The sequence below is a fragment of the Pyricularia grisea genome (assembly GCF_004355905.1).
Source record: "Pyricularia grisea strain NI907 chromosome V map unlocalized Pyricularia_grisea_NI907_Scaffold_6, whole genome shotgun sequence".
NCBI classification, from domain to species: Eukaryota; Fungi; Ascomycota; class Sordariomycetes; order Magnaporthales; family Pyriculariaceae; genus Pyricularia; species Pyricularia grisea.
In genome coordinates this window covers 2,024,862-2,040,251 of record NW_022156719.1, presented here as the reverse complement: position 1 = coordinate 2,040,251, position 15,390 = coordinate 2,024,862, and the positions used below count along the sequence as shown (strand labels likewise).

The following is a 15,390-nucleotide window of genomic DNA, read 5'->3' as shown; positions in this document are numbered from 1 at the left end:
GAAAAAAAAAAAAAAAAAAAAAAAAAAAAAAACGTTGCACTCATCAAATGTAGAGTGCCAGCAGACGTGCGGGACGCGTGGCTTCGGAGAAGACGAAATCAATATGTACAGCATAAGGTGGTGGACCATACGTGTTGTTAAGGGGCAATCCGCGTGGCCAACAAGCACAGGATGCCCAAGGTAGGGATATAATCACGACAGGTCTATTTACCTAAGGATTGACCATCGGTGACGAATTGTTTGCCGACCGAGTCTAGTTTGCTCTTTGGGTGCTCACCTAACTTTAGACACTCATCTAATTTCCAGTCTATTGCGTAAATGTTGAATGCTGGCACAAACCGAACTAACCTAATGACTTCTATGCTAACTCAAGCCAATGCCCAATAAGCTAATAACACGCGCACTTGCAGCTTGGCGCCTTTAATAGTTGCATACATGGATATGATAGTGACCAAAGTACGACGATGAAGCCATCTCGGTTTTACAGCAGTAACAGCTTCGCCCCATAACACTTGGATGAATATGGCACGTTGGAGAAGATAGGCTGAGGGAGAAGACATGTCCAAACTTCCACCATGTCACCTCGTTTCTGCGATCATTTGCACAGATCCTGTCAGAACAGCCGTTTCACGTACATATACTTTGGCGACTTCACGACTGTAGCTCACCTATTGATCTTGGCGAGTTGCCATTGGGCCGTAAGTTCTAGAATATCACCATCAGAATGTGCCTGACGGATTGGTATGCCAAGATAACATTCCCGCATGGACGCATCAAAGAGACAGGACATCAATTTCTGAGGCTCGTCTTGAACTCGCCACTTGCAGAGAAAATAAGGCTTATCACATGGGCTTGATCAGTTATTCCGGGTTCCTGACTAAACATATCTTTCGTACAAACTACCTCTCTCTGGTTCGTAAGGCTGAGTGTGTATTGGGGACTTTGTATGCGAGTGACACCCTCCAATACATGCTTGTTCACACACTGATACAAGGCTCGGCCAGCTAGGCTTGGTCACTACAAATTGCTATAACTTTCACTGACTAAAATTTTCCGGCTTAGTGGCAATGAAAATAGCTGGTCGGGCAATATCAGCGATAATTTGCTTCAGAGGAGCTTTAACAACCACCGAGAAAACTATGGTTCGTCGTCGACTTCGGCAAAGCCCTTGGCTCCAAAAGGGCCGATGATGGAAAAGCCGGACTTTTCGGAATTTCTTATGCCTTTCCGGTGTAATCGGGGTCTTAACCCAAAAGTCGGACTTCGTTCCCACCGCCGTCACAGTTTGAGTTTGCAATGGTAATGGCGATTGCATGTTGAACTATGGAGTCGTAAATAAACCTGCTTTCCGGTTTTGAGGTACGGTATTTTGAGCCACATTTATATTTGACACATTCCAAAGGCTCGCGACATACATCGCCCTGATTAAGATAAATGAGACTTTTTACCGTTAATCCTGATATAATCAATATGTTCGAGCTTAATTTTGCACCTGATTGCATTTCTTACTTTTAGGATCACAAAAAAGGCTTTTGTTTAAAATTCAAACCCGAATCCACGGTAAGGCCCCTCTGTACTGTTGGGCTGTAACATTACTCCAATCTATAATATACGGGAAACCGTAAATACCTTCAAGGTTTTGAGGTTGCTCCTTGACGAGTCGCCAATCCTTTTGGAACTTGTCATATTAATCCTATTTAATTGTTTGATTGTGGGCAGGAATCACGATAACCCAGCTGCTTACCTACCAGATCTACATGTCTTCGCCACCAAATATAGGACTTCTGATTTTTATCAGTTGAGACTCTATCACTGCCACCGAGAATATGTGAATGAATGGGAGCCGGAAGGCAGAAGGGCATTGAAGTCGAGATTTAACCGGCGGCGCCAAGGCACCGGTAATGTATGCACCGCCCCTGCATGCCGAAATAGAGCAACAGTACAGGAATCTCACCTCTTTCACCAAGCCATCGGTAGGCATATCACCAGATCAGTAAGGTACCTAATTACCTAATTGGGTAACGTAGTAGAGTAGAATGGGTGGCTTTGGTTGTGTGATCAATCCAGGGTAGGTGAGATGGTTCTGATTGAGATCGAATTTAACATCTCGAGATACATGTAACCCAACCCCACCTGCAGCCAGGGCCCTGCAGATCTCCAGTCTACTTTTTAAAATTTCCCTTGATGCACGGACCTTCCGTTGGAGAAGCGAAATCACCAGCGGGTCAGAGTTCGCCAGTAGATCATTGATCATCATCAAACCAAAAGCTTTACTTTTCACTTTTCGTTGACTTCTACTCAACCGTCACGCAAACGGGGAAACTTCTATTCGACTGGTACCTCTGTCTACAACTCATCGTAGATCACAGTCATCAACCCAAATAACAAGATGGAGTCTTCCACCTCAACTGGTGGACTTCCACCTGATTTGTTCGACGTAACGACTTTGCAAAGTCTTGCGGCTGTGGTGGTGATACTTTCGATTGCTTACGGCACATCTCTCAAGGCTCTGTCACCAACAACGCCTGGATCTCTTCGGTTCCTGTTCATATGGCATATGTTCGACGCGTTGATTCACTTCGCGCTCGAAGGTAGTTTTCTCTACCACTGCTTTTTCAGCTGGCTGCCGGTGTCCGACCTCACTGTGAAGGAAGTGGCCAAGTTTTACCCCACACCGGAGAGCTTCCTCGGAACCTCAAACCGAATCTATGGTTCTCAGGCTGGCAAGGGCTTTTGGGCAGACCTCTGGATGGTCTACGCCAAGGCGGATAAGCGGTGGGCTGGAGCTGACTTGGTATGCGCCCGCCGGCCCACGATTCACTAATTCAACAGACGGATATCAAGCATTGGCACTAACCTTACGGATCTGTCCGCACTTGCGCTAGACTGTCATCAGCCTTGAACTCCTTACCGTCTTTGTGGTCGGCCCAATGGCAGTTTGGGTGTGCTACGATATTGCTAAGAAGAATCCCCGTCACAACATCACCATGATCATGCTGGCAACTGCAGAGATCTACGGAGGTAAGTCGGACGCTGCTCATATGAAGACGATGGCGCAAGCAAGCATGTCTGCGCCATTTTACCCAAAGATTGAAGTGCTGACACGGGGTTTTAGGATTTATGACCTTTTGCCCAGAGTGGCTGACTAGCAATATAAACCTCGACGGCAGTAACTTCATATGTAAGATGGCACTGGAAGCACTCCGCTGCAAGCCTGACTGTAGCATTTTTTTCACACTATTTTCGCAGCATTGGCGTATTGAACCCAAAGCTAACCTAGTTAACCTACAGATCTCTGGTTTTACCTTGTCTTTTTCAACATGTTAGTACAAACCTCCCCGCATCCGGGACAAGTCGTGCCACCGGAGGCTTTCCATACTAATAATTGCGCTCGGATAGGCTCTGGGTATTTATCCCGATCTACTCTATCTATGTCGGCAGCAAAGACATCTTCGATGCATTTTCTGTTCGGGCTGCGGCTGGACAGGTCAAAAAGAAGCAGAAGTAAGCATGGAGGACGGCTTGAGGGACTCAACCATGCTTTGGTCTTACTGCATCTAGATTCGATATGGGAACAGTCCGCCGGAATCATAACTAATACAAACAAAATCTGTTTTATGTTCGACATGGGCGTCTGAGACCGGACTTTTTGCCAAGCCAAGTAGACGGCCATATGCCTCCTCAGGACACCAGCCAAAAGGGAGCTTGCTTGTGCGGTTTTTTTTTTTGCCCCCTGCAGTTTCTTCCTCTTACTAGCGCATACCTGAGGGTATGGAAATAGTTAGAAAGCAACTCAGCAAGTTCCATAGGTCAATAGGCCAGCATTTGGGTGCTCCGCAGCAAAAAAAAAAAAAGTCGCGCATCTTGGAATCCTACTCATCCATCCATATACCTGAAGCGCATGGTCGACGTGCGCCTGTTCCTTACTCAGCCCTGTGCATTCAGTCACGTCTCTCCCCCTTTTTTGTGTCGTTGATTTGGGTGTCGCGGCACGTACCAAGGAATTTCGACAGCAGCCCTCAAGGGAGCCAACAGTGGCGCGACTCGAGACTGCGCCAGATATGTGGCACAGCGGACATGGCTTGACAGTCTCCTTTTGCTGCCTCCTTTTGTCCCTCCATCGTCACCCCTGTTTTACTCGTATACCAGAGATTGAATGCAAATTCTTGGATGCGGCTCAATTGTTTTTTGTTTTCCCAATTAATATAGTACTTTGATTACCGAACACTTAACAACCCTTCGGTTATTTTTTTTTTTTTCTCCTCTCATGTGGCGACAAACCTTTCTGGGTTCTGGCGATAAAGGGCAATATATGCGAAGCTCGGGAGGAGACGAACTCGAGAACGCCCCTTTACAAGCATAGGAGGCCCGTTTCCACTTTCCTCGCAACTAAAAACAAACAAAGTTGTGGGCGCGAAAGGACAAAAAGTTGGCTTGCGCCACAAAGAGAGAGGGAGGGTTCAATCCTTTCCCCCTCTCCTCCCCGCTTCATTCCATCCAAACTTGATACCTTAGAGGAACCAATGCCAGCCAAGCTTTCCTTGAAAAGGGGCGCCGGGCCAAGGCGGGGGTGACAGGATGTTTGTATTGTTTCTGGTTTTTTCTTATTTTCTTTTCTTCTTTTTTCAAACTTTCTTTGCATCACGTGAGGGTTGAGGCCTAGACTTCACCGTGGCTTGCGTGGCTCCTTAATCATGTTTCCATACTCGGCATCAGCCGGTTGTTTCACCTTGATTGCGGGTTGTCTTTTGTGGCTTTTTTTTTCTTTTATATGGGTAGTTATTATCTCCGGTCTGCTGTCATCCCATGAATCTGCCTGCACTATCTAATTTTCATTACTAGAGTGGCTTGGAGTCAGGTACCTGAACATTGCGAATATATTGCTACTCTGCAGGTATGAGATGATGTATGCAGCGCCCCCGAAACGGATGGCAGTGCAGGAAAAAAAAAAGCCATTGATCCCTCACCTTTGGGTAAAAATCACAGTGGTCGCCACCCGGTCCCTCAGATGATTGCCAACGGCACCAATTCCCACATTCTCTGACTAGCACCGGATGCATCGGTGATCATGTGCATGTGCATGTCGTCAAGCACTCTGGGTCTTTTCCTTGATTCTCATCCTAGAGAGTTCATTAATCTGAAGTGATTATTGCATTTCTATACTATTTATGCTTTATCAAGCCAAGTGTCATTCATACTATTTATGGCCTTTACCTCAGAGCAAAAAAACAGAAAACAAAACCATTTGAAAGGTTGAAGATCGGATTGATCAAGCGAAGAGATGAAGCAGGCATGAACGATCCATGAGTTCACGCGGGGCAGGACAAGGGCAGCCTTGCAAGGGTTGGGGAGGGCGAGACAAGGCGACACACTAACTGTTGACGAGGGTCTTCCCATACCGCCGCTTCGGAAAGTGCCTGAGAGAAGTAAGCGGTTCCATGATATTGCTTATTACCGCGGAGACAAGCAAGACAACCACTATATTCATATGAAATGTCAAGTAGCTGTGCCGAGATGAATTTCTTCTGGAGATGGTGCAGTGGCGAGGAGAGTCGCAGGCTAAGAAAACGTTTCTTTTGAATCTCCAAAAAAGGGTCGGTCGGTCATAACCAAGCCTATCACGCTCCCCTGCCAAGATATTTTGGGCTTTTGCGAGGCGGAGAACCTTCTGGGGTGGTTTGCTCCAGTCGAAAAGAAGCACACAGCTTTGAACCAGCTTACGTAGTTTGTAGGCATATGGTAGAACAGCTATCGTATCACGGTTGTCGAGGAGCCCGGGATATGGGCGTTTCCTGAAACCTTTCCAAAAACGGCATGATAACGAGCTGCCCAGACAGGGAAGATACTCTCAAGACTTCGTACTAGACCTGGCTTACCGGGGTTGACCTAGAAAAAAAAAAGAGTGATAACCCTGATACAAGCGACACTCCCAAAGGTGCAAATCGCCCCCAATCGGGCTGATCTCCAGTGCAGAGAGCAGGTAGTAAGCGAGCGAGTAGAGCCTATTCTATGGGGTAGAGTGTGCGGTAGCGAGGCTTAGCATGGGAAACATTTTCTTTGTTCTAGGCCTATCTCTAGGATTTTGCTGGGACAAATCTGATTGATGTGCATCGTATCTTTAGAATCATGTTTGGGACAAAGAGCTTTTGCTATTCTCGGCATACTGAATGGAGAATGTACGTATTTGTTGCCATGGTTGGTGATGCCTAGGACAAGTTGGCCAAGGAAGATACAAAAGCAAAGCTGCGTGTGCGTGCTTAGTTTTTCCGTCTGCCTTACAGTTCTTTAGGCCATTACAGTGAATCCGTGTCATTTGATGCGTCATTGCTCGCTTACGTAGTACTCGGTGAGTTTTGGAGGCGAGCTGAGGTACAGCGGTGGGTGCCGTTGATGATGAATGATGATGATCGATGCCGCTAAATCTCGAAGCGACCTAAATGTCGACGTGCGCTTATCAAACGTCAACAGCAAACAGTTTTGGTAACGAGAGCGGGCTCCCGAGGTGACAGCACGGTGCCGATTGCTTCTGGCTGGTAACAGATCGTCCTAAATCCTTCGCCAACATGGTTTTTCTTTTTTTATCTGAAAGCAATCACGACAGGTCAGATGTAGCTGCCCTGCTGCCCGTTCGCTTGCCTGTCTGTGGTCGTTAATCGAGTCAAGCCCAGCTGAGACCAGGGGTGTGATGGCAGGCATGACGGAGGAAAAGAAAGGTTTGATGTGCGACAAGGGGTAAGCTCTTTTTGACAGGGATACGTGCTTAACCGAATCTCTTTTTGCTAGCACATAGTAGGACTTTTGCAAAATTTGACAGGGCTCCCCAGATGACACTAATCTACATTAGGCTTAGCGAAGCATTGGGGCTCAAAAAGAGTCGGCCGGCGCCCGCTGCCAAACAGAACCTCAAGTACTCAACCCCTTTTTGACATGGGTCAGTCCCTGCTGCGAAACCCAGGCGCGTTACAAAATTGCATCAAGATCCCCACCGCCACCATTATGCCCGACTGCCCTGACGCCGGCTCGAAGCCTTTCCATGTCCACAATCCCACTTGGCCTGACGGTTGAGGTGAGGGAATCGACTGGGTACTGCCAGTACGCAACACATTGTTTGTCCCTTTCAACTTCTTTTCCCTGACGACCTGAGGAGCTCGTGTTACTGCTTCGGCTACTTCGATGTTACTTTGTTTTGTTACAAACGTACATTGTTGGTGACTCGAATTCATTCATCCACACAGTCGCAATACGTCTCTCTGTCTGAGTGACGTATGTGTGCCTAGGTACTGTATAAGGTAGACATGGAGGGTAGCAGTTGATTCCGACTGGTGCTTGCCCCCGCTAGCTACTCAAAGTCTAGCTCAAGTTAAGTCTAGTATAGTCTACCTAGACGATGCGGGATGTAAGAGGCGGGGTGAACAACACCATTATCAAATTAAAGTGTCGGCTGCCTAATAAAAAGAACCTATCATTTTCATGGATGTTGGTCTTTTGTCTATATTCAGGAACGACTCGTCGTCAAGAACCTGTTATTAATTAACCAGCTCAGGACTTGGTCCGGTCCAACGCCGGGCATGTGGGGATCATCCTGTTTTTCTTTTCCTCAGTCATCCCCGTTGCTTTGCTTCTATACCTATGTATATACGTACCGGTCCTGGAGCGGGACTGGATGACAAGGATTATCGTACCAGTCTTTCCGCCTTGTCGAGCCCTGTTGAGTGCTTTCTTTGGAAGCATTCGCCAAGACCCCTGCGCACTCTACATGGTATCGCTATACACCCTCAGAACTGTTCCTGGACATCAGACCCCTGGCGGATTGCCCGCCCGTCAAAGATTGGCATTCTCTGTCACTGGGTCATGGACCTGCCGGCTCGTGCACCCCGTTGAAGGACAAGGACCACCGGGCTGTCCTGGGCATCCAATCTCCACCCACGAGGTTCCTCGCCTCTTACACTTGCTTTCGCCACTTTGTCTACGCTGCGCCTACCATCGTTTCCATCCTTTTTTCTCTTCCCTTCCCCATCCCACATCGCCGGACGGTAATCGTGGATCCTTTTTTTTTTTTTTTTTTTTTTTTTTTTTTTTCTGCGGGCAGGGCGGTTTGACCAGATGACTTGACGAACGAACGACCACGAAGCTGGCCTTTCCGACCGAATCCCGCGGCTGGCTTGACGCCGTTTGCCTTTACATTCTTTTCTATCGTATACCATTTTTTCCCTAAATTGTTATTCGATTTTTTTGACAACCCTCGCCGCATGTCGTCCTCCTACGGCGAGGGAATCTACACCATGGACAAGTCTGGCGCTGCCTGGCTTTTGGCCAGGCAGGTGGCCGATGACTTGATTAGGACAAACAGCACGGACTACAACAACTCTACGAGAAGTAGGACGAGCACTCAGATGTTGATCCAGGAACTCCGATTCGCATCAGCCAAATCGATACGAACCTCGACGATAACCTTGGCCGTCTTTAACACGGTTGCGGCCTTTGCGACGGTTTTGGGTATTTTATGGGAGAGCTACTCACGGGAGAAGAGGACCAGGGGTTATTCAATAAGGTAGGCTGCGGCAGCTACCATGGCCAGGCGGATTTTGACGGCATGCTGACGCTGTGGTTTATAGGCGCGATGGACTCAACTTTGTGGCTGGGGCAGATGTCTATCCTCTCTTTCTGTCCTTGGGAATTACCGTTCAAGGCATCATATTCGCAGTGGCCCAATCCAGTGGTCTCGAGAATATCTTCACAGCAGGATGTACCCAGATCGCCCAGTCCATGCTACCCGGTAAGTTTATACCAATCTTGAGCACTTTGCAGTCTGACAATCCACTAACGGTTCATTATAGCTTTGCTTCTTGTGCCCTTGATCCAGTTGGTCTTTGGGCTGGAGGTCATGTTGCGCGGCGTCAGAAGCCAACCGTTCCCGAAGCGGGGGCCGTGGGCTGTGAGCATATGTTTGACTCTCATCAGTCTTTTGACGCTGGGTGCCTTCATCGTGACCATTGTCGCCGGGACTCCCGACTTTTGTTTTGCGTCTTTGTTTTGGTTTGTGTCTCGCTACTCGCTGGCTATTTTCATCATCCTGCTGGTGATCACGGTCATCCTCTTCGGTGCCACCGTAACCACCTTTATGCGACTGAGCCGAAACTCGGGTATTGATGCCACTGAGCGCATGGGTGCATCTAGGATGGTCTTTTACCTGACCCTGGCCATCATCTCCAACGTAAGTGGCGTTTTATTCTCGATGCGGGACAGGGGTCGCATGCTAACATAATCTTCAGGCTCTTGTTATCCCTTTCTTCCAGCAACTGGCCTTTGAGGACCAGCGCTCGACTAGCTTTTCCGGACTACCGCTTACGCTGTCGATGGTCGCTTCGGTTGTTACAGAGGTTTCAGGTCTTATGACTGGAGGCCTTTACTTGTTCCTCAGGTCTAACCCCTTGTCCGCGATTGGCTCCAAATTGAGCGAAAAGGAGGATACTGGACGCGAGAGGTTCAAGAACTCGATCCATGTTCAGGGATCGGATGATGACCAGGACGACTCTGGCATCACTTCGCCCAATGGACTACGTCGTATGGATAGTGAGGCGAGCATGATAAGCTACTATAAAAAGGACGAGGAGGCTGGAAACATGCGCTCTAACCAGACATACGCGGACCCGATACCCTCGAACGATGACGACTTCCCGAAACCACCCGAACCATCGTACGCTACCCGAACATCACGACGTTTCAAGGCGTCTTCTATTTTATCAGCGATGCGACCGCTATCCTCGAGATCCAGTAACGCGCCTCTGCTTCCCGCGACTACTTACTCGCCTAATGCGCCCGTTACCAACAACAACAACAACAACTCTACTGCGGTCAAGCCCCACCGCTTCGATTTCTCGACACTGAAACCGCCACCATCGATGAAGAACTTCTCTAGTCGCCACAGGCGAGACTCCTCCATTGCTTCTCACCTCACCGTGCAACTTGGACTGCGACTTTCAAACGTGGAGGACATTAGAGGGCAAGGGCCGGGAAGGGATTCCTGCACCGCGATAATCCCCATGGTCGACCAGACCGGGGACTCGGGCAGATCGATCCAGCAACAGGGTTTAGCTCCGCAGCAGCAAAGGCATATGCCGAAACCGAGCCCCTTGGCTCAAGCTATTACCATTACGGCCGACGATGAGGATGTCTACGAAGTCTCCCTCGACAACAGCAAGCCCGCCGAGCCGACGGATATTTTGCTACCAGCCAAGGCTATGGTGCCTGCCGTAAGCACTGTTGATTCAATGCGCGAGATCGAGACCAAGCAGCTCGAGACCCTGAGCCCAACGGTTTACAGTCCCGCCGGACCTTCGCCCAAGTTGGTCAGCCCGCGTGGTGTTGGCTTCACCTCCCCGCCGCTCTCGAGATTTAACAGCCAGTCGACGCAGCGAAGCGCGAGCCAGAGGAGCACCGCCAGCTCAAGGAGCACTGCCAGCAAGAGGAGTGATAGCAGAAGAGGCCCGCCGCCACGCAAGCCCTCAACCAGGCAGAGTCCACCCCCGAGGTCCGACAAGGGCAGCGAGTGGATCTAATTCCGTGAAAAAAAAAAAAAAAAAAAAAACTTCTTTTCCTTTGTGCTCTCCTAAGTTGGCATTGTTACACCAGCGTCTTTTTGGCTTCACGACAGACATACTTGCCCCAGACAATATTAAGCGTGTACATGCACTAGTGTTAGTTCTCGGCAAGCTGTCTTCCACACGGTCTTGGTCATCCGGTCCGTTGTATTATTCTTGTGGGAGGGCAATATAAGGAGTGTTGGAGTCTTTGTCGGATTGGGAGGTGGAAAAATATCCCCTATTATTGATACTTTTTATTCTTTTCTTGTCCTACCTTGCGCCAACGGCAGAACAATTTTCATTTTACGGCCCTTCCCATGAAGGAGGGGCTTACACACACACACCCTCGATCCTTATCTCTGATATCAACTGGTTTAAAACACTTCCAGCCTATAGATTCCACCATCTCTATATCCATTGTTCCAACTGTCCTACATTCCCCCACAATTCCCCAGCGTATCATGCTTTAGCATTTCTTGCTGTTTAGTCTATTTTTTTCCCCCTTTGTTGTCACAGATATTATATATTATCTCATGAAGGCACAGTACTGTTTCGGTGCGCGTTGCGTGTGCTTTGGTGTTGTGTGCTCAAGAAAAAAAACAATGGCAGAGGAAAAGCTGAAGCTGGGGCTTTGGCATACTTGAAATATTTTCATGAAGCACTTCCTCGCTTATTTTGATGCCCTCAAGGTTTAGTTGTTGATGCAGTCGTCTTTGTTCATATCCAGTATTGGATGGCTCTATCTACACTAAAATTAGCGCTAGTAAAATCGTTGTAACGAATTCCCTTTTAGCTTATAGCAATTCAGATATCATTTGCGACATTTTTCAGCACAAATATTGCAGTTGTAAGCTAGCTGTAAATTCAATGAGTGATGACTCGCAATTGGCTGTAGGTTCTTCCAACGATAGACGACGGTTGATGCTTGTCTTCTTTCCTTCTTCCTTTTGTCGTTTTCAATTGCAATGCTTGCGCTTTACCTGACTGATATGAGTCGATCTGAGGTGGCATGCAATACTTACTGGTCTACACGTGAACCAACAATGCAAAGCCCCTAACCCTGGCTTGGAGATTACCTCCAACTCCTCCTTGAAGTGTGTCTGTCTGTTGACCCAACATCGACACACCTATAGGTTCAATAAAAGTCTACATCATGGTAAGTTATTTACATCGCCAACCTGACCAGAACATCACTTTGTGATTATTTCCACAGTCGAAGGGCGTTCCCCACCCTCCAAAAAAAAAGGCACCTAAAGCTAACCCCCCCCCCCCCCCCCCCCCCCCCCCCCCCCTTCACCAGTCGCAAAACAAAGACGGCTGCTACACGCACGTCCACATGCGGCAGGCGCGCGACGCGGACCTGTTTGAGGACTTTTGCAAGGACAAGCTCCCGGCCGACGACATCTTTGTGCCGCCGCACCACCAGCCCATCAACCCCGAGGACGAGGACGACGTGGTCCCGGACCAGCACGCCGCGTTTGGCATCACAAAGGCCACGCAAAAGACAAAGGAGCCCGCCTGGAGGGACCTGGGTCTGTCGGAGCTCATGACGCGCGGGCCGGCTGGTGCGAGCGGGGGCAGCAATGCTGGTGCTGGTGCTGCGACTGGAACGGGACCGGGTGGCGCGAGGAGGGCCGCCAAGAAGCTTGCGCTGCGGCAGCAGGGTTTGCCGCGATGAAAAAAGATGAAGCGGGAGGGTTTTTGCGCTTGGGGCTGGTGTAGAGAAATTGGGGTTTGGATGGAGGTTGGCAACAGGTGGTCTGGGTAGTTTTATTTGGGAGTGGGAGGTTTACATCAGTAGGGACACAGGACAGGTTGATCGGGAGGAGTTTCGGTTTTGATATTATGGGATAAGAACATGATACCCCCTAGCTCGACAGGCTAAGCAAATCCCAGTGGTCGTGCCGTCATATTTCTGCGGTACAATATGACCGACATCGTGTCACATACCCGCAAAACGTCGCCTGGATGAGCAAAGAGAAAAGCATTCGTAATGTACTCTATCGTGGAGACCTGATCCAAAAAAACGCCATGCCATGCCTTAGAAATCACAAGACGATCATCCGCAAAGCCAACGCAAGGAACCCATTAAAGACATAGTGTAAAAAAAAGCCCGTCATATTATCCCTCAACTACGTCTTTGGGAGGTACGCCTCGCGCTCGACGACCTCGGGCGCGAACTTGACGAGAAACACAGTCTTGCCGGGCCACATCTCGCCCTCGTCGGGCTTGCCCATGGTGTGGGCGGTGACCCTGGCGGGGAATGCGGCGCCGTCGCAGACGCCCTCGATGACGCCGGCGGCGAAGGCGGCGCAGTTGAGCTGCGACATCTCGCGGGGCACGCTGACGTAGGCGTTAACGAGCGGCTCGTTGTCGACAATCATGTACTCGTCGGGCTTGGTCGGGTCGCTGCTCTTCTCGAGGCGGTCGGCCTGTCGACCAAACAGGTGCGTCCACACGTTGATCTTGATGAAGTGAAGGAGGGCGATGATGTTGAGTGGCCGCTGCTGCGACTTGGCCGGCTCGCGGTGCAGGAGGAGGTCGAGGAGCTTGACGCCGATCGGGTGGCCTTGGACGTTGAGCCTGGGAATGAAGCGGCGGGAGTTTAGCAAGAGGGTTTCTTTGTCAAGGAGACAGTGCACATCACACATTGAGGGTCAAGTGCGATCAGGTGGGTGGTGTTTCATGCGCACCTTTTCTCTAGATCTTGGATACCAGTCACCCGCCGTTGCGCATAAGTCACCATCTCGGAAAAGAGGTAAGCAAAGGCCGCCTGGCTGAGCTCGCCCGTCCTGCTCCGATTCAGTGGCCTGTGGTAGATTGTCTTGCCGTTCGCCGGGTATCGCAAGCCTGAATCTTTGCCGACCGGCTTGCCAGATGGTATGCTGGCCATGGCTGAGGAATTGAGGGTTACGATGGGTGAGAAATATGATTGAAGAACTCAAGGACAGAATTGGTATCGCGATTCGAAAGTTGTTCTGGGCTCTGATGGTGGACGAGGTTCTTTGGTGTAGTTGGACGCGATCGGCAGAAGAGCTACGACGTACGCCAGTGGAGGTTTAGCTGCATGGAAGTAATAGTGCTCTATAGTAGGTGGGGCAGCCGAACCCAGCGTGGCACCCTCAAAGAAACACAATCGATTCACTGTCTCAAACCTTCCCTCGTTGAGGGTGCATTTAGACAAATATTTGGAGACAGATATTGTCAGGCACTGTGATTTCGTCCTTTGCATTTGATTCTCTACATATATTTACTGCACTCTTCCAATGATAATTTCAACATTAAAGTGTGTCTAATAATGAATTATGATGCCCGGTGCGCATCGTGGGGTACTGTTGCTCTATTGTCCCCTTGCACCTGTCTCCTGCCTGTCGTCTTCTCTCCAGGTAATTTATGGATCATTCCCATTGTCTATTCGGCGACCTTCAGCTCGTCAACTTTCAAATCCTCAACCTTGTCAGCTTGCTTCTCCGTTACTGCACCAGCCTCATCCTTCTTTGCTGCTTCAACTGCTGGCTTCTCTGGTGCAGCGCTCTCTTGAGCGGCCGCGCTGGGGGTAGCAGTGGGTACAGCAGACGTGGTAGTGGCAGTGGCAGTAGCAGTGGCATCGGTAGTTGCAGCAGAAGGCGGCACAATTCCCTGGCTAGCTTTTCCTCCAAGGTAGTCCTCAAGCTCTCCAATCTGCTTGCCACCGGCTGTCCACCTCTTCTCCCTATCGGCCTGACGTTCTTCGCAAATCTTGCGAAGAGCAGGCCAATAAACCGAGTGGTCGTATTCAAACTCGAGTGCACCGCCGCTGATCTCTGTCCAAAGTTGCTCCTTGGGAACGTAGTTGCTCATGTCCTCATTGAACTTGAGCTTGTCACGGGTCAGAGGATCGATGAAGGGGGTGATGAGCTTGAAGAAGCCCTGCACAACCCATGGGACTATAAGGATGGAAATTAGTAGCAGTTCTATGACAAAAGGAGAATAAGAGATGCTTTCATGGCGGGCGATAGCTTACCGTTCACAATGAGGGCGCGCCCAAGCCTCTCCGGGTAATGCGTTTGCAGGATGTTGAGGACTTCACGGGCCTGTCCAATGCCCGGAGCCGTATAGGAGCGGTTTTTGCCCTGCTTGAAGTTGATGAGAAGCACCAGCTTCTCGCGCTGCGCAGGGAGAAGATCCAATACTCTTTCGAGCATGAAGACCAGATGCTCAACCTGGCGATGAGATGGCTGCGTGTTTTGCCGGCCGGGGCAGAGATAGTGACACACCCTCCCCTCCTTGTCGAAGCCGAGAATGACCTGCTTGCCTGTCTCTTGCTCGGGCGAAATGTGATCCCAAGTCAGGTCGGCAACGCCGAACTCCCTCCGCCACGTCAATGTCTCCCTAAGGCGCTTCTCCGCATCCTTCTCAACCCACTTTGTTGCGCGCAGATATCGCAGCAAGCACTCGCGGGTCAACCACATGCGCTCAGAATCGGTGAGAGGACCGCCTTTGCCCTTGGTGGAAGGAACTTCAGTCCATTTCTTGACTTGCTCCAAGAGCCAATTATACTTGGTTTCTTGTTCCTTGGTTAGAGGGTCCTTAGCGGGAGGTGAACACCCTTCGAGGGGAGCAGTAATCGGCGTCTTTAGAATGCCCACAGCCGCTTGGTCCTGAGCGGATCCGTTAGGTGCAGCGGTTGCCATGATTTTTGTTCCAAGTTTTTCGCAAGCTAAAGCGTTATGAATGCAGGTACGAAAGGAAGAGTTGAAGCTAGTGTAGAGAAGCGAAACCGAATTTACGGATGTAGGAAGAATTAACAAAAGGAGGTCAGATAATT

General features: G+C 49.7%; 6 protein-coding genes across 6 annotated transcripts; 4 read left to right on the top strand and 2 right to left on the bottom strand.

Moving 5' to 3' along the window:
• Positions 1–2,223: 2,223 nt before the first annotated feature.
• On the top strand, positions 2,224–3,863 carry PgNI_08570 (uncharacterized protein). The gene is made up of 5 exons (XM_031128566.1): positions 2,224–2,794; positions 2,886–3,021; positions 3,116–3,181; positions 3,292–3,322; positions 3,400–3,863. Exons 1-5 carry the CDS (start codon positions 2,390–2,392, stop codon positions 3,506–3,508), a joined length of 747 nt encoding a protein of 248 aa, XP_030978706.1. The 5' UTR covers positions 2,224–2,389; the 3' UTR covers positions 3,509–3,863.
• Positions 3,864–6,694: 2,831 nt separating this feature from the next.
• PgNI_08569 (uncharacterized protein) lies at positions 6,695–7,065 on the top strand (the record flags this gene model as incomplete). The annotated part of the gene is made up of 2 exons (XM_031128565.1): positions 6,695–6,713; positions 6,845–7,065. 2 exons carry the CDS (start codon positions 6,695–6,697, stop codon positions 7,063–7,065), a joined length of 240 nt encoding a protein of 79 aa, XP_030979246.1.
• A 1,184-nt stretch (positions 7,066–8,249) lies between these two features.
• On the top strand, positions 8,250–10,559 carry PgNI_08568 (uncharacterized protein; the record flags this gene model as incomplete). Its single annotated transcript, XM_031128564.1, has 4 exons — positions 8,250–8,551; positions 8,616–8,776; positions 8,838–9,214; positions 9,273–10,559. 4 exons carry the CDS (start codon positions 8,250–8,252, stop codon positions 10,557–10,559), a joined length of 2,127 nt encoding a protein of 708 aa, XP_030979245.1.
• A 1,177-nt stretch (positions 10,560–11,736) lies between these two features.
• PgNI_08567 (uncharacterized protein) lies at positions 11,737–12,261 on the top strand (the record flags this gene model as incomplete). Its single annotated transcript, XM_031128563.1, has 2 exons — positions 11,737–11,739; positions 11,884–12,261. 2 exons carry the CDS (start codon positions 11,737–11,739, stop codon positions 12,259–12,261), a joined length of 381 nt encoding a protein of 126 aa, XP_030979097.1.
• A 454-nt stretch (positions 12,262–12,715) lies between these two features.
• Positions 12,716–13,476, bottom strand: PgNI_08566 (uncharacterized protein; the record flags this gene model as incomplete). The annotated part of the gene is made up of 2 exons (XM_031128562.1): positions 12,716–13,166; positions 13,277–13,476. 2 exons carry the CDS (start codon positions 13,474–13,476, stop codon positions 12,716–12,718), a joined length of 651 nt encoding a protein of 216 aa, XP_030979096.1.
• Positions 13,477–13,795: 319 nt separating this feature from the next.
• PgNI_08565 (uncharacterized protein) lies at positions 13,796–15,376 on the bottom strand. The gene is made up of 2 exons (XM_031128561.1): positions 14,587–15,376; positions 13,796–14,509 (listed from the first exon to the last, which is right to left on the bottom strand). Exons 1-2 carry the CDS (start codon positions 15,254–15,256, stop codon positions 13,995–13,997), a joined length of 1,185 nt encoding a protein of 394 aa, XP_030979095.1. The 5' UTR covers positions 15,257–15,376; the 3' UTR covers positions 13,796–13,994.
• Between the last annotated feature and the right edge of the window lie 14 nt (positions 15,377–15,390).

Coding starts and splice junctions, on each gene's coding strand:
- PgNI_08570 (XM_031128566.1), top strand. CDS start 2,390: ATGGAGTCTTCCACCTCAACTGGTGGACTTCCACCTGATTTGTTCGAC. Junction 2,795..2,885: donor GGTGGGCTGGAGCTGACTTG/GTATGCGCCCGC, acceptor CACTTGCGCTAG/ACTGTCATCAGCCTTGAACT. Junction 3,323..3,399: donor TACCTTGTCTTTTTCAACAT/GTTAGTACAAAC, acceptor GCGCTCGGATAG/GCTCTGGGTATTTATCCCGA.
- PgNI_08565 (XM_031128561.1), bottom strand. CDS start 15,256: ATGGCAACCGCTGCACCTAACGGATCCGCTCAGGACCAAGCGGCTGTG. Junction 14,510..14,586: donor GCGCGCCCTCATTGTGAACG/GTAAGCTATCGC, acceptor CCATCCTTATAG/TCCCATGGGTTGTGCAGGGC.